The sequence below is a fragment of the Mustela erminea genome, chromosome 3 (genome assembly GCF_009829155.1).
Source record: "Mustela erminea isolate mMusErm1 chromosome 3, mMusErm1.Pri, whole genome shotgun sequence".
NCBI lineage: Eukaryota > Metazoa > Chordata > Mammalia > Carnivora > Mustelidae > Mustela > Mustela erminea.
In genome coordinates this window covers 32,506,722-32,523,535 of record NC_045616.1, presented here as the reverse complement: position 1 = coordinate 32,523,535, position 16,814 = coordinate 32,506,722, and the positions used below count along the sequence as shown (strand labels likewise).

Here is a 16,814-nt window from a genome sequence, read left to right as displayed (position 1 = left end):
GCTGTCTACTTTGTATATTGGGTTGGGGAAGGATTTTTTTTAAATGCCTTTGAAAATGCTTTCCTGGGAGATTCATATTTATACCACTGCTTTATGTGAATTGACTTTTTCACTGTGAACAACTCAGTCCATGACTTCTTTTCTTAAGAAGCAAGTGCTTGTTTTCTAGTTTTCTAAGAGAAAACTAGATTCTCCTCTACACTGCTAAGGAAAGGTATTTCTTTGTCCTAATCTATTAGTTCGTTTCTAAGTTTGTTGTAGAACAGCTGATTTGGGAGATGACTTGGCTCTCATGGTCCAGAATGAATGGGAAAGTGACAGTGGGCCTGCCTAGATAGCCAGGTAATCGAATCACTGTGCTTGTAAAGGCCTGACTTGGACTGACAATTGTTCGCAGAGTCCTGCATCATCACTGTCTGTGGCAGAAGAAGGCAGTTTACCTGTGAAGTTCTTTAAGGGTGCTTGTTTGGATTTTTAGAGAATCCAAATATAGGAAAATATCCTTATTGGTTTTTTTTGTTGTTGTTGTTGTGTGTTTTTTCAAAATACTTCAGTTTGTAGTTTTCCTGGAAGATACATATATATATAGGGAGAAAGTAAGGGTGGCAAGGCATCAGAAACTTAACTGTGGGAATCTAGGGTCAAGAGGGTAAAGAGAAGAAATAGTGTTTCTGGAGCTTGGTGAGAACTGAAACCATGGGGAGGTCTGTAGTTTTTGAGGGATGTAGCTATTATAAGGATAATGGTCTCTGTCAAAACTAAAAGCTATAAGGAGCAAATGCTCTATCTCCCCCATCTCATCTGGAAACCAGCTGGTGATGGAGTCTGTAGAGGGCAGCCTTCTAGAACATAACCACTTTTTTTAGGATGCATAGAGTTGTGCTGGTTGGACTGGGTGAGGGGCCCAGTTGTGTGTATGTATCCTCCCTAAGGTCCATTGTAAGGCTGAGTCTCAGAGGTCTCATTTTCTGGGTTTCTAGTCCATGCTTCCTTATTATTGGACTGGCTGGCGGAGCAGGTGGAAATGCCTGATTCTTTGCTGTTTGTTATTTTAACCTTGGTTAATCAAAAGTTGTACTTCTTTTCTCAACATGAGCATCTTTATGATTAGCATGATTTTGGTTAATACGAATAATACATGGTAAATGAATAATAATATAAAATTCTTTTGAACTTTGACATTGTAGGTAGTACACACCTTTAAGGGTCATAAGGCAGAAATCCATCTTTTGCAGCCCTTTGGGGATCACATTATTTCTGTTGATACTGACAGCATTCTTATTATTTGGCACATATATTCGGAAGGTAAGAATCAACCAATTTATTGCATTATTTTGGGGGGGTAGATATGTGTAGCTAATATAATTAAATAATTTAATTATTTAATAAATAATTTATTATTTATAATAAATTAATATAATTTAATTTACTATTAAATTTACTAATATAATTTAATAATTAAAAATGTATAAAAACACAACTTCCAGGTCAGGTTTCACGTGTAATCAGAAAAAATTTTAGACTCTTTAATATGTATGAGGAAAAAGGTTTTAAGTAAAATATGGATAAGCAATTTTAGTCAGCTAGCTGAGCTATTTATAATCTGTTAAATGTGTTTCTCTCTGCTAATAATATTTTACATTGCAGTTCTCCAAGTTCAGTGATATGCTAAATTTTCTTTATGGAGTGAATTTTGGTATATGTTCTTGGTTTGTATTTTCAACCTTCAGTAAAGGAAATTAGAGTAGTCAACTAAGAACCTGTAATCTGAAGGAAAGTAATCCATCCTGTTTCTAAGAATGTAAGTCAGTGTACTTTAACTGTGATACTCTTATACAGTGGTACTGAGCTGTGTCTGTAGGACTGTCTTAATCTTCAAAGGTTGGGAATTTATACCCAGAATATCCCCCCTCAATAAAAGACTATGGATCTCCCATGAATTCAAGCATTTATGTGGTTTATTTTTAATCTGTTTACATTTTCTAGCCTACATTTTCTCTTGATTAACTCATTGTTCTATGAGTTATGTTTGTTTTTAGTAAAAATTGCCCTCTTGGAAGTTAATCTATGTTCTTGTTCAAATTAGACCTTTGTTCTGTCTTTGCCCAAGTAAAGGGAGCAGAATTCCTGAAATAGTCATTATGCAGATGGGTGTTAAAAGACTTTAATAAAGTTAGGGAATCTGATTTTTATAGTCCAGCAGGCTTTCTGTTGTTGCTGGTGCCGGCTTTTTATTATTGTTACAGCAACACATTGAACCTGTCCTTAGGGAGCTGTTTATGTTGCTTAATAAGTAAAATTACTGGTTGCAAATAGAGACAAGGTTCTTTTAAAGTAGGATTTAAGGTTTGTATGATTTTCACGTTTTTAAACTGGGTACAGTTTAAAAAGGTGAATATACAGTATATCTCTAGATATACTGAATATACAGTATATCTCTAGGAATGTGTAGCAGTGTGCCACATAGTATGTGAGACTAAAAATTAAGTGAAATTTACCTTGTTTGATATTCAAATTTTGGAGAAAATTTAGTGAAAAATTGTTTACAGGATGCCTGTGTGGCTCAGTGGGTTAAGCATCTGCCTTTGCCTCAGCTCATGATTCCAGGGTCCCCGGATTGAGTCCCACTTTGGGCCCCTTCCTCAGCAGGGAGCCTGCTTCTCCCTCTGCCTGCTGCTTCCCGTTTGTGTGTGCTCTCTTTCTCTGACAAATAAATAAAATCTTAAATAAAAAAAAAGAAAAAGAAAAATTGTCTTCATTATGCATGAACTATGAAGTAGAAAACAAAATTTGCACGTAAGAATTTTAAATAAAGGTAAGATTTCAAAAAATGGCTGGGTTTCCTATTCTCTACTCTACAGGGCTGTAAGTTCTTTTTCTTTCCTCTGTTAGAGGTTCTGTGGAAATGTGTGAGAAGCCCTATTTTAGTTTCACCAAGATTTGCCTCTTATTTTTTACATCTTTGAGTGGTCAGTCATTCATTCTAGAGCTCAGTACAAGCACTTCACTTGGAATATTCATTTTGCCTCTTGGTCAAATTATAAAAATAGTAAGGCTGATTCCTAGAGTCACTTTTCTTTAATATTTATTTTTTATTCCTATAATCTAGCAATGAGTGAAAGTTTTAATAGTGTTGATATTAGAACTCTTAGAAAATTTCTGGCAGTTTAAATTATATTTACAACTTGCCCCTCATCACATTTGTTTAATTTTTCAAGAAATGGGCATAGGTTAGTATATAAGTCTTTGGTTTATATTAGGACATAAATTTTTGATTTGGTAGACTTACTTTAAGGGCTAAATAATATGGGTATATAAAAAATAATTACATATTATTTATAACTTTGACTTTTGCAGAGGAATACCTGCAGTTGACTTTTGATAAATCGGTGTTTAAAATTTCTGCAATTTTGCACCCAAGTACCTACTTGAATAAAATACTTCTCGGCAGTGAACAAGGAAGCCTACAGTTGTGGAATGTAAAATCCAAGTAAGCACTTTGTTTAGAATATAACATAGGTGGTTCCCATCTTATCCTTACCTACTGTTCCCTAATGCATACTAAGTCTTGCAGTTCTCCCTGCCTTTATATGTTTATTTGGAGGGCTTTCAGTATCTGTCTTTGGGGTTGTTACTCATGGCATGACATGCAAAAGGGCCTGGCACGTGGTGTTGAGACATGGTGGGCAGCTTTATAAATACCCATTTGATGGATATTTATGGCCATCACCATAATCTATTGTAAAGAATCCATATAGCTATAGAGAAGACTATTGCAAAGTAACATAAGAAAGTAATTATGATGGACAGCATCTAGTTTTCAATAAACTGAAAAGGTAGGAGAAGGCAAAGTAAATCAGTGTTAATTTAGTGCTAGTGTTTAGGAATCATTTTCAGGGTAGAAGTACTTTTATTAGCAATCACAAACTTGATGGACATCTATAATCTTACGAATATAGCTGAAAGGCAAGACAAATGTTAGTTAAACATTTATCTGGAGAAGAAAGTGGCAGCTCAGTCATCTTTATATAGCATTAAAGAGACAAAAATATTTGAACTTCCAAATTGTCCTTTTTAAAGCCCTTGTAAATTTGAAAAGGAAAATAAGATTATTAAAGGTTCATCCTAGTTCTCAGTTTTAAATCAGCATTTTCATTCAGTTTAACAGATATCATTGACTATTCACTCTGCTTATCTCAGGGATAATGACTAAGAGGTATTTTCTCTGCCCCTAAGCTTATCTATTGAGGCTCTTCATGTGATGTTTACACTATTGTACATTAGTATCCCTTGGGTAATCATTGAGTAAATTAATCTGTGCCCACTTACTGAATTTACTATGTGATTTAATATTTTATTGAGTATCATTATAAAAATTTCAGAATTTGTTTCCTCAAGGACTTATCATTTGTGGCTTGATTTCAAAATTTAGAGCAGCATCACTTGTGATTTAATCATTTTTGACATTAATATCATAGTAACATTCCCTTCTGTAATATTTTTTAGAGATCTGCCTGCATTCTGTGATGGTTTTTTTATTACAGTTTGTAATATAAAATGGTTTTTAGTCATGTGTTTTTCTTTTCTGTTAAAGAGTTGGCATAGTATAGTAATTACTTAGTAGCATCAGGCATGGGATCTGGAATTGGTCTGTCTGGGCTCTGAATTATTAGCCATATAACCTTAGCTTAATTGTTCCACATAATTAAGTTTCTTGGTTCCTATATCTGAAAAATGGTGATAATATCTACCTCATGGGATTATTTTGAGTATTAAATAAGTTAATATATGTACTTAAAATAGTGTGGGGCAAAGTAACAACTTAAATGTCTTCTGTTACTATTTCACTTTTTAATATGTAGTTGATTTTTTTTTCCTAAAAAAGTAAAACCTTTCAACTATTTTTCTTCTTGTAGTAAACTACTATATACATTTCAGGGATGGAAAATTGGAGTAACAGCTCTTCAACAGGTTAGTATTTTTCTCTAAAGTCAAAGAAGAAATGAAGTTAGTGTAATCTTTCAGTTTCAGGGGTCAACCATATTTTTAGGCTTGAGGACAATAATATATAGGACTAATTTATTTTTATAAATATTACCCTACAAAAGAGTGCTTTGGAAATGTAATGAAAAACAAGTAATGCCTTTCCCTATGAACATTTGTAGAAATCTTTTTGCCTGAAATTATGCTCTAAGCTTATATGGGATTATGTTTACCAATCATTTTGCAAGCATGTAGTCCAGTGCCTTGTACAGAGTGGAAATGATGAAGATGAGTTAGTTGTTCAGTAAAGGAGATTTGTAGGTCATACAGAGAAATTTGTCGGAATTTTGAGAGTTGTAGCTTGGAACAATTGGGACCCAAATCCTGATATTTCATCAGCTAGACTCTTCCATAAATATCTGCTTTTGTTTTTATGAGTTTGCAGAACATGTATGAATGAATGAATATATGTTTGCAGAGAATCTTTTGCATATATTGGACACATGAACTTCCAGTGTATCCTTGTCCTTTGAAATATTTATTGCTTATATGTGCCCAGTTTATATTTATTCTTTCATTCTCTCTCACTACCCTCAACTTTGCTTTGCTTTTGCCTACCCATAAGACCGCAAAGGTATCTCACATTAGATCCCCTGAGGACAAGGAATCATACTTGTTTTAGTTTCCCCAGGGTCTTATACATAATAGTCGCTTGATGAAAATTTAATCAAATGGTTAGCCTGATTCCATTCTGTAATGGTATGGGAGAATGATCTTCTTATTTTTTATTTATTTATTTATTTTTTTGGAAGATTTTATTTATTTATTTGACAGAGAGAAATCACAAGTAGTTGGAGAGGCAGGCAGAGAGAGAGAGAGAGAGAGGAGGAAGCAGGCTCCCCGCTGAGCAGAGAGCCCCATGCGGGACTCGATCCCAGGACCCTGAGATCATGACCCGAGCCGAAGGCAGCGGCTTAACCCACTGAGCCACCCAGGCGCCCCAGGGAGACTGATCTTCTTTGCTAAAATAGAGAAACTTATTGTGGAGCCTATATCTAAGACTGCTGTATAAAATGAAGAGTATATTCCTAGATTATTAGAGCTGAAACAGACTAATTGTAAAACTTTTTTGCCTTTTAGCATGTTTTATAGGCTCTTCCTGTTTTCCTTGGATACGTAATTCATCATTTTCTTTATACTTGACCTTTTGTGTTGCCGTGCATATGGCAAGCCTTTATATATTTTTCTACGAGTTGTCTCTATTTTCTGTTTCTGTCCTGTCCGTGATCTGTAGTGATTTCATATATCAGATTCCTTCTCTTTCATGGCCATTTTCTTACCATGTCAGCTGTGTTTTAGAGTGAGGAGGTTGATGGTGGCTACCACATTTGAAGCAGGGAAGTAACTTGAAAACATCATTCCTAAATACTTATACATGAAATAACAAAGCATGCTGGAATGGTAATACTGTTTTTTTGCCATCCTCAGGAAGATATTCCATTTTTTTGTTAACACATAAGTAATGATGCGTAACATCAGGATTATTAAAGTTATTTTGATTAAGAATAAAAAGCTGAATAATTTAATTTTCAGGCACCAGCTGTGGATGTTGTTGCTGTTGGTCTTATGTCAGGTCAGGTTGTCATTCACAACATTAAATTTGATGAAACATTAATGAAATTTCATCAAGACTGGGGACCTATTACTTCGATTTCATTTCGCACAGGTAACTTTTAACTTACTTATCGATAAGTATTAAGAAAATTTAAAATACATTACTTTGAAGTCCATAGAAACTTTCCAAATGGATCTTTGCTTACAATTTAATGTATTTAATAGAAATGACTGAAATACTGCATTACAAATAGCCAGTGGATTATGAATAGATTATTGGAGGATAGTCTTTTTCTAACTTTATCTTTATGGGTTAGAAGGGTAGAGAGAAGAATTGTTAAGTTTGGTAGTTTTATGGTGCATGTTTTGTGTTTTCTTTTTAAGATTTTTGGTGCATGTTTTTCTTAATATATTTTATTTTTGATAACAGATGGTCATCCAATAATGGCAGCTGGAAGCCCGTGTGGTCATATTGGACTCTGGGATCTAGAAGACAAAAAATTAATCAATCAAATGAGAAATGCACATTCTACAGCAATTGCCGGGCTGACATTTCTCCATAGAGAACCACTTCTTGTCACAAATGGTGCTGATAATGCTCTGAGGGTATTATGATTATCATTGTTACCATTTTCCTGGCTTCTATCCTTGGGGTTATTACAAGCATTTTTTTTTTAAAGATTTTATTTATTTGACAGAGATCACAAGTAGGCAGAAAGGCTAGAAGAGAGAGAATGGGGAAGCAGGCTCCCCACTGAGCAGAGAGCCCGATGCGGGACTTGATCTCAGGACCCTGGGGTCATGACCTGAGCCGAAGGTGGAGGCCTAACCCACTGAGTCACCCAGATGCCCCTAATCATGTTTTAATGTCTGATTCTGGAACCTAGAAGATGAGAGGAAAATGGGATAAGGTAATGGTATAGATGAAGCAAAGAGCACAGCAGGTTACATGATTGCAGTGAAGGGAGAAAGTTAATAGTTTCTCTCTCCCCAGGCCCCTCTCCAGGGTCAGCAGCCTGGCAAGCACCACCTGGTGCCAATTGATATATGTAGAAGATGGTCTCACTGCTTTCAGATTACCTAACACATTGCAAAAGAACCGTATCTTTTTATTTCTTTGCAGATATGGATATTTGATGGTCCCACAGGTGAAGGTCGGCTTTTGAGATTCAGAATGGGACATAGTGCTCCTCTTACCAAAATCAGATATTATGGACAAAACGGACAGCAAATTCTTAGTGCAAGTGAGTTTCCATTTTGTGCTTTTAGTTTATTCAAGCAAGTATTGAGAGCAGGGTGCTTAATATTTATTAGGTTTGGTATTTACAAATTTTGAATTCAGATACCCCTTAGAGTGATTTGGAAATCTGGGGAAATGAGATTCTTTTTGAATATTTCAGGTAAACATTGTAGATGATATTATCTGCATTTGGAGTGTTATTTTATTTATTGATTCTCAGAGATGGTCAAATTCTGAAACTGCAGCCCTTGACTAGTATAATAATATGCTGAAGATTATTCATACTTCATTTTGTCCTTTGTTCTTACTAATTGACATTCTATGCATAGGTGAATATGGTAGTTGCAATCCAGCTCTCCTTTTAAAGTATCCCAAATTACAATTTTAAGGTTTTAAGAATCTAATTTTATAAGATCTGTCATTCAAATGATCCATTATTGTGATGAAGTTTAACTAAGTATTTTCTATCTATATCAACAGGTCAAGATGGAACTCTTCAATCATTTTCCACAATACATGAAAAATTTAATAAGAGTTTAGGACACGGTAGGTCATTTGCAAGGTGAAAATAAAGCTACTGGTCACAAAAGAAATATTTCAAGATACTGTGATACAACCAGAGGAAGTTTTGTTGATAAATTTCCTTTTTTCATAACTGAAATTAAAAAACCATTGTACAGAAGAGTATAGTAAGATTCTTAAGATCAGTGTTGCTATGGAAGTGATTGAGGTGTTGCTATAAAGTTATTGAAAATAATTAGACATCTTGGGTGGTAAAAACATACTGCTGGCACCCAGAAGACTGATGATCTCACTGGATCCATATGTAGAGTGCAGGATTTTAAACATGGAAGGGACCTTAGAGGAAGTAGCAAAGTAACCAGTGTCCCATCTTTTTGGAAAAAGGGCTTGTATTATTCTCTGTCCCTTCCCATCATGTCCAGCATTTGAGAGATTTTATATATTAAACAAAAATGTTTTTCAGTTTTATTTATAATTAGTCTTTTTAAGCTGCTGTCCTAGTTGTTATGCATATATATACTTCAGATGAGTTTTAGGATTTTTTTTTTTTTTTAATTTATTTATTTGAAAGGGAGAGCTAGAGAGAATATGAGGGAGAAGGAGAAGCGGGCTCCCCACTGAATAGGAGGCCTGAAGTGGGGCTTGATCCCAGGACCCTAGGATCATGACGCCAGCCAAAAGTGGACACTTAACTGACTGAGCCACCCGGGCATGCCTTTTTGGATCATTGTTTAATCAGCATCCAAAGTGATAACTGAAATTCACAGAAGAGATTGATATTTGTAAGATAATCTTCACATCTAAGGATATGATATATCCTCATTAAGTTGTATTTCAGTGAAGTTTTTTTTAGTTTTCCTCCTATTGTTCCTACATATTTGAGATTATTCAGTGGCATTTTATGTATTTTAATATAATTTGCTAATTTATTTTTTTGCTAGTATTATGGGTGTGATCTTTGTTCATTGTATTTCTACCCTGTAATTTTTAATATTTAATAATTAGCATATAAGAATACATAACATTGTAAGTACAACATAATTACAATGATATTAGATATTACTGCACCATAGGAACTCAATTGTGGTTTTTTGTTTTTTGTTTTTTTTATTATTTAATTTAATTTTTTTTTCAGTGTTCCAAATTTCATTGTTTATGCACCACACCCAGTGCTCCATGCAATATGTGCCCTCCATAATACCCACCACCAAGCTCACCCCACCCCCTCCAATATCCTCAGTTTGTTTCTCAGAGTCCACAGTCTCATGGTTTGTCTCCCCCTCCGATTTCCCCCAGCTCACTTCTTTCCATCTCCCAAATGTCTTCTGTGTTATTTTTTATGCTTCACAAGTAAGTGAAACCATATGATAATTGACTCTGCTTGACTTCTTTCATTCAACATAATCTTTTCCAGTCCTGGCCATGTTGATAGGAAAGTTGTGTATTTATCCTTTCTGATGGAGGCATAATACTCCATAGTGTATATGGACCACATCTTCCTTATCCATTCGTCCATTGAAGGGCATCTTGATTCTTTCACAGTTCGGCAACTGTGGCCCTTGCTGCTGTGAACATTATGGTACAGATGGCCCTTCTTTTCACTACATCTGTATCTTTGGGGTAGATACCCAGTAGTGCAATTGCAGGGTTATAGGGTAGCTCTATTTTTAATTTCTTAAGGACTCTCCACACTGTTTTCCAAAGTGGCTGCACCAATTTGCATTCCCACCAATAGTCTAAGAGGGTTCCCCTTTCTCCACATCCTCTCTAGCACTTATTGTTTGCTGTGTTGTTGATTTTGGCCATTCAGACTGATGTAAGGTGGTATCTCAATATGGTTTTGATTTGAATCTCCCTGGTGGTTTATGATGATGAACATTTTTTCATGTGTCTGTTAGCCATTTGTATGTCTTCTTTGGAGAAGTGTCTCTTCTTGTCTTCTGCCCATTTTTTGATATGAATATCTGTTCTTTGGTGTTGAGTTTGAGGGGTTCTTTATAGATCTCCGATAGCAGCCCTTTGTCTATAGTGTCATTTGCGAGTATCTTCTCCCATTCCGTGGGTTGCCTCTTTGTTTTGTTGACTGTTTCCTTTGCTGTGCAGAAGCTTTTAATCTTGATGAAGTCCCAAAAGTTCATTTTTGCTTTTGTTTCTTTTACCTTTGGAGAAATGTCTTGAAAGAAGTTGCTGTGGCCAATGTTGAAGAGGTTACTGCCTATGCTCTACTTTAGGATTTTGATAGATTCCTGCCTCACATTGATGTCTTTTATTCATTTTGAGTTTATTTTTGTATATGGTGAAAGAGAATCGCTGAGTTTCATTCTTCTACACATAGCTGTCCAATTTCCCATCACCATTTATTGAAGAGACGGTCTTTTTCCACTGTATATTTTTTCCTGCTTTGTTGAAGATTATTTGACAACAGAATTGAGGGTCCATATCTGTACTTTGTACTCTATTCCACTGGTCTATGTGTCTGTTTTTGTGCCAGTCATTTTTTTTTTTAATTGTTTCTATATGTGGTCCAATGAAATGATTATTACTTCAAATAATTATTTGATTGTTTTTCTTGATTAACATGAGTGTATGACTGTCATCTGTAAAAAATGATTATTTTTACTTTCATTTTTCAATTACTTATGTTTTTATGTAATTATATAGATTGAATTTCATAAATGATTAAATAATAGTGGTAATAACATCTTTATATGGCTTCTGACTTAAATAGGAGTATCTTGAACTTTGTAGTTATGTGACAAGGAATAGCTTTTCTGTTACATACTTATTTCATTAAGAAGGTCTTAGCTGTATTCTCCTCTCCCTCAACCCTAGGATTAATAAATAAAAAAAGAGTCAAACGTAAAGGACTTCAGAATGCCATATCAGTAAGACTTCCACCCATCACAAAATTTGCAGCTGGTAAGTAACTTAATACCCTGTTTTGAGAGAAGTTCTACTTTATTTTTTTATTTTTCCTACTATCTGTTTTTAAATTTTCTTCATTTTAAGAAATGTTTTTGCAAATATTAATAAGCATTTGGAAGAAATGCCAAGTGTATGGACATCTAATGTGAAGACTAAAAAAGGGTCACCTATAATTTGTAATTGTTACCTTTTAATTTCAAGTTTTGTTCTTCTCTGTAAGACTTATTAATAAATAGTGTTTGGTATTTCATTTTGTAACACTTCTTAATCTGTTATATGCCTGGTATAATGAGAGTCACTAATGTTAAAAAGGTAAGAATGGAGAACATCCAGCTCTAATTTAATCAAAATCAAAATACTTTGAGGTCTTATTATGCTACATCATTTGAGTGGTGTTGATTCAAAGAAGTGATTCTAAGATAAATGTAGATAGGTGATGGGATTGTTCAGTGAAAGTTATCATAGAAATAAGGCACCATTTCCATTTCAAGGTTATTGTATCAACCAGATCATGGATTCTTTTTTCTGTAAATTTGCTTTTGACCACCTCCTATTTTTTGTCTTAGAGCTGAGTGATCTTCCTAAAACATCTGAATCATGTCACTCACCTGCTTAAAAACCTTTCAGAGGCCCTTATTATTTATAGGGTGCAGTCTCCTCTCCATAACGTGGCTTTCATGATTCTTTGTGATATGTGGCCCCAGTTGCCTTGCCTGCTTCCCATCCTTCTCAGGGAAATACTTGCTATGTTTCATTTTGTTCATGTTACTCTTGAACCTGTTTGTGTCCCTGTTTCCTGCTCCCCCATTAATTGCTATTTGTTTTACTGCTTCTTTCTGGGAGCCAGTTAGTTCTGACCTCAAATCTCTTAGTAAACTTCCTGAGTGCTTTTATTAGACACTATATTCTTTATTATAGTTTCTTTTATACTTGATCTTAGCCAAAAGGCCGAGAAGTGATATAGTTTCTTCTAATCAGAATCCCTTGTTAGATTAGAAGCTCAGTGCTATCCAGAATTACCTGTAAACCATCATGTGTCTAGAGGTTAATAAAAATATGAATATTATATACTTAATAAATAAAAGGCGAATGATGAGGGAATAAAATGTAATTTGATTTATTATTTTTATTATGTTTTAGAGGAAGCTCGTGAAAGTGACTGGGATAGTATCATTGCTTGCCATCAAGGTAAATTATCTTGTTCAACCTGGAATTATCAGAGATCTACAATAGGTGCTTACTTTCTCAAGCCAAAAGAGCTGAAGAAAGATGACATAACTGCAACTGTAAGTGAGCTTGAATTTTTTATAAGAGCATTTTCTCCTATAAAACTGTCGGTGGTAATCTTATTATGCTCAGGTTTATTAATGATAATACTGGTTGAAAGAAAATAATTAACATTTTGAAATTATTCCCTAATAATGTTAAGTTTTGCAATGGTAGAGATTTATTTTAGGTTTAAGTTAAGCTTTTCTTAATCAGATATAGTATATTATTTTAGTTTTCTAATTGGTATAGGATTACTCAGAATACCCTTTGAAGATGAATTCAGCATTTATCAATGAACTTTCTTACCTTAATTATGTTGAATGTATAGTACTATATTCAGGGAATGTGAATCTTAAGGTTTTTTTTCCTTTTTTTTTTTTTTTAAGATTTTATTTATTTATTTGACAGACAGAGATCACAAGTAGGCAGAGAGGCAGGCAGAGAGAGAGGGGGGTAAGCAGGCTCCCTGCTGAGCAGAGAGCCCGATGTGGGGCTCTATCCCAGGACTCTGGGATCATGACTTGAGCTGAAGGCAGAGGCTTTAACCCACTGAGCCACCCAGGCACCCCAATTTTCTTTCTTTCTTTCATTCTTGATTTCTTTCGTTACAGGGATAAGATTTAGTTAACTCTTTAATAAACAAGTTATTTAAATATTTTATTTTTTTTCTTATGTTTGTCTCTTGAGAAGTGCCTTATAGAGAAATTCTGACTTCAATTCTAAGCCTTTCTTAAATGCAGCTTTTAAATGCTAGTGTTTACTTAAAACTTTACTTACGTTAAGAAATTTTGTTTTTGTTTGCTTTAGTTTACATGTAAGTCTACTTTGTTGGGTTCAGATTTAAGATGTAAACTAGCAGTGTCAAATTTGGTTTGCAGAATTGTTGCTCCTGCTTTTTTAGTAAAATGCGAAAGGTTTATGCGATCTGAAGAGAAACCAGAGTATTACTCCTGTTTTTTTAAAAACAGTTTTACTGATATAACTCACATACTATGAAATTCTCTCATTTAAAGTGTACACTTCAGTGATTTTTAGTATATTCATAGGATTGTGCAGTCATTACTAAAATTCAGTCAGTCCAATTTTAGAACATTCTTATCACCTTAGAAAGAAACTCCAAAAAAAGAAAGAAACTCCATTCTGGGGGCACCTGGGTGGCTAGTGGGTTGAAGCCTCTGTTTTGGGTTCAGGTCATGATCCCAGGGTCCTGGAATGGAGCCCCGCGTCGGGCTCTCTGCTCGGCAGGTCACCTGCTTCCTCCTCTCTCTCTGCCTCCCTCTCTGCCTACTTGTGATCTCTGTCTGTCAAATAAATAAATAAAATCTTAAAAAAAAAAAAAAAGAAAGAAAGAAACTCCATTCTGTCACATCCCCCTCTCCCATCTCCTTAACTTAGGTGACTGCAATGTGCTTTTTATTTCTATAGATTTTTCTATTCTGGGCATTTAATTTAAATGGAATCATATAATATATGGTCTTTCTGATTGGCTTCTCCTTCACTTAGCATAATGTTTTCACAGTTTATCCATGTTGTAGCATGTTTAATACTTTGCTGCTTTTATTGCTTAATAATATTCCATTTTGTGTATAAACCACATTTTATTTAGCCATTGATCATTTGATGGGTTTTTGTTGTTTCTCCTTCTTGGCTGTTATAAAAAATGTTAACATTATTGCATAAGTTTTTATGTGAACATATGTTTTTGTTTCTCTGCATTTATACCTAGGACTAGAATTGTTAAGTCATAAATGCAGCTCTGTGTTTAACATTTGTGAGGAACTGCTAACCTTTTTTCCAAAGTGACTATATCTTTTTACATTTCCACTAGCAGTGTATAAGGTTTCTAATTTCTGTCTGTCCTAGCCAACACTTGTGATTGTCTGCCTTTTTGATTATTGCGATCCTAGTTGGTATGAAATAGTATCTCATTGTGATTTAAATTTGTGTTTCACTCGTGATTTAACAATGGTTGAGCATCTTTCATGTGCTCATCATATGTCTTCTTTGGAGAAATATCTGTTCAAGACTCTGCCCATTTAAGGGGTTATTTGTCTTTTTATATTGAGTTGTAAAGGTTCTTTATGTATTCTGGATGCATGTCCCTTATCAGATATGTGATTTGCAATGTTTTTCCCCCCATTCTGTGGCCTGCCATTTCATTTTATTACTGATAACGTTTTCATTGGAAGAGTTTTTAATTTTGATTTAGTCCAGCCTGTCTTTTTTTTCTTAATTGACTGTGGTTTTTGAGAAATCACTGCCTAACTGAGGGCCATGAAGATTTACCCCTGTGATTTGATCTAAGAGTTTCATAATTTTAGCTCTTAATTTAAATTGGTGATCCTTTCTGGGTTAATTTTTATGTATGGTGTAATGTAGGGGTCCGGATTTATTCTTTTGCATTTGGATATCTAGTCGTCAGAGCATCATATTCAAAAGGCTATATTCTTTACCCCATTGCATAATCTTCTCATGTTCACCAGAAATAAATTTGACAAGAATGTAAGGGTTTATTTCTGGATTTCTCCATTCTCGTCTAATGTTTTATATGTCTGTTGTTAATCAGTACCATACTGTCTTGACTAAGGTATCTTTGTATTAAATTTTGAAATCAAATATTGAATCCTCCAAGTTTGTTCTTCTTTTTTCAAGATTGTTTTGGTTGCCAAAACAGTCTTAAAATGCAAGGAAATGGTCTCTTGCATTTCCAGGTGAATTTTAGGATCTGTTTGTCAATTTCTGCAATGAAAGCAGCTAGGATTTTGATACAGGTTTTGTTGATTCCATAGATCAATTTGAGGAGCATTACCATCTTAACATTACTTCTGATAACAAACATGTGATGTTTTTCCATTAATTTAGAGCTTTAATTTCTGTCAGCAGTATTTTGTAGTTGTCAGTGTACAAGTCTCATACTTCTTTGGTTAAGTTTTTCCTGGTATCTTACTCTTCTTAATGCTAATATAAATGGAGTTCATTCCTTAATTTTGTTTTGTTCATTCCTAGTACATTGAAATCTTGCTGAACTTAATTAGATTTAATAGTTATTTAGTTAATTAGATTTAGTAGAGTACCTCTATTGCTCACTTATTAAAAGTGTAATTCCACATTTGATCCTATTTGGACATAGTTTTTTGTAAGTGTGTATGCTCTATTCTCCACAGTACAAAGTCTATTTTAAGTACTTATACTATTTTCAGAATTGTAGATATTTTATCTTAAGCTTCTTAAGTTTACCTACACAGTTTTGAGTAGCTGTGTACTAGTAGTGGTAATGATAATTACAGCTAACATTTTTTTGTGTGCTTACTTTCTCCTAGGCTCTGTGCCTAACATGTATTATTTTATATTATCTTTGCAATAATCCTATGATATTGTCTGTCATTAGCCTTTTTTTTATAGACAATAAAATTGAGGCTTAGTGTAATAATGATGAACATGCCTAAGGTCAGCAAAGCTAGTAAATGAAAGAGCTGGAATTTGAACCTACAACCACTCATTCTAGGACCTATGTTAACAACTCATAGCTTACAATGATCACTCATGTGACATCTAGTATATGTATATACAATGATACTTAACTGGTGCTGAGTCATTTGTTTGGCAAACACAAAGCTACTTGGAACAAAACCAGTAACCAATAAGTAACAAACAAAAGTATTTATCAGAGGTCTGTGCTTAAAGTAGTTTGTTACTCAAGGTAATTCTCTCAGCTTATTCATTTTTTATAATTGCTTTGTTTGATAATAGATCATAACTAAATTAGAAGAGGAGCCAGAAACAGGCCCATTAACAGTAATAAATAATATTAAAATAAATGCAAATTCTAGGGGGCTTTTTTTTTTTTTAAAGATCACCATCTTTTTTTTTTTTTTTTGAAGATTTTATTTATTTATTTGTCAGAGAGAGAGCGAGCGAGAGCGAGCACAGGCAGACAGAGTGGTAGGCAGAGTCAGAGGGAGAAGCAGGCTCTCTGCGGAGCAAGAAGCCCGATGTGGGACTCGATCCCAGGACGCTGGGATCATGACCTGAGCCGAAGGCAGCTGCTTAACCAACTGAGCCACCCAGGCGTCCCTCTAGGGGCCTTTATTACTTGAAGGATATAGCCAAATATCTCCATTAGTTTCTGAGAGCATAACTATATAACATAGCGTAAATATTTATTTATGAGTTATTCAAAATAGGTAAGATTATATATGTGTTCTACTTAGGAAGATAGGATATTTTTTAAGATTGGTCCATATTTTGGGGCACCTGGGTG

The 16,814-nt window shown here is 34.5% G+C and overlaps 1 protein-coding gene across 1 annotated transcript in view; it reads left to right on the top strand.

The window, feature by feature from the left end:
* WDR36 (WD repeat domain 36) overlaps positions 1–16,814 on the top strand; it is a 42,810-nt gene that overhangs the window by 4,679 nt on the left and 21,317 nt on the right. Inside the window, exons 4-12 of the mRNA XM_032335573.1 lie at positions 1,188–1,305; positions 3,358–3,490; positions 4,917–4,971; positions 6,577–6,709; positions 7,028–7,203; positions 7,721–7,841; positions 8,318–8,383; positions 11,192–11,278; positions 12,425–12,570. Of these exons, the coding sequence (XP_032191464.1) occupies positions 1,188–1,305; positions 3,358–3,490; positions 4,917–4,971; positions 6,577–6,709; positions 7,028–7,203; positions 7,721–7,841; positions 8,318–8,383; positions 11,192–11,278; positions 12,425–12,570 (1,035 nt within the window). The remainder of the gene's footprint in view (positions 1–1,187; positions 1,306–3,357; positions 3,491–4,916; positions 4,972–6,576; positions 6,710–7,027; positions 7,204–7,720; positions 7,842–8,317; positions 8,384–11,191; positions 11,279–12,424; positions 12,571–16,814) is intronic.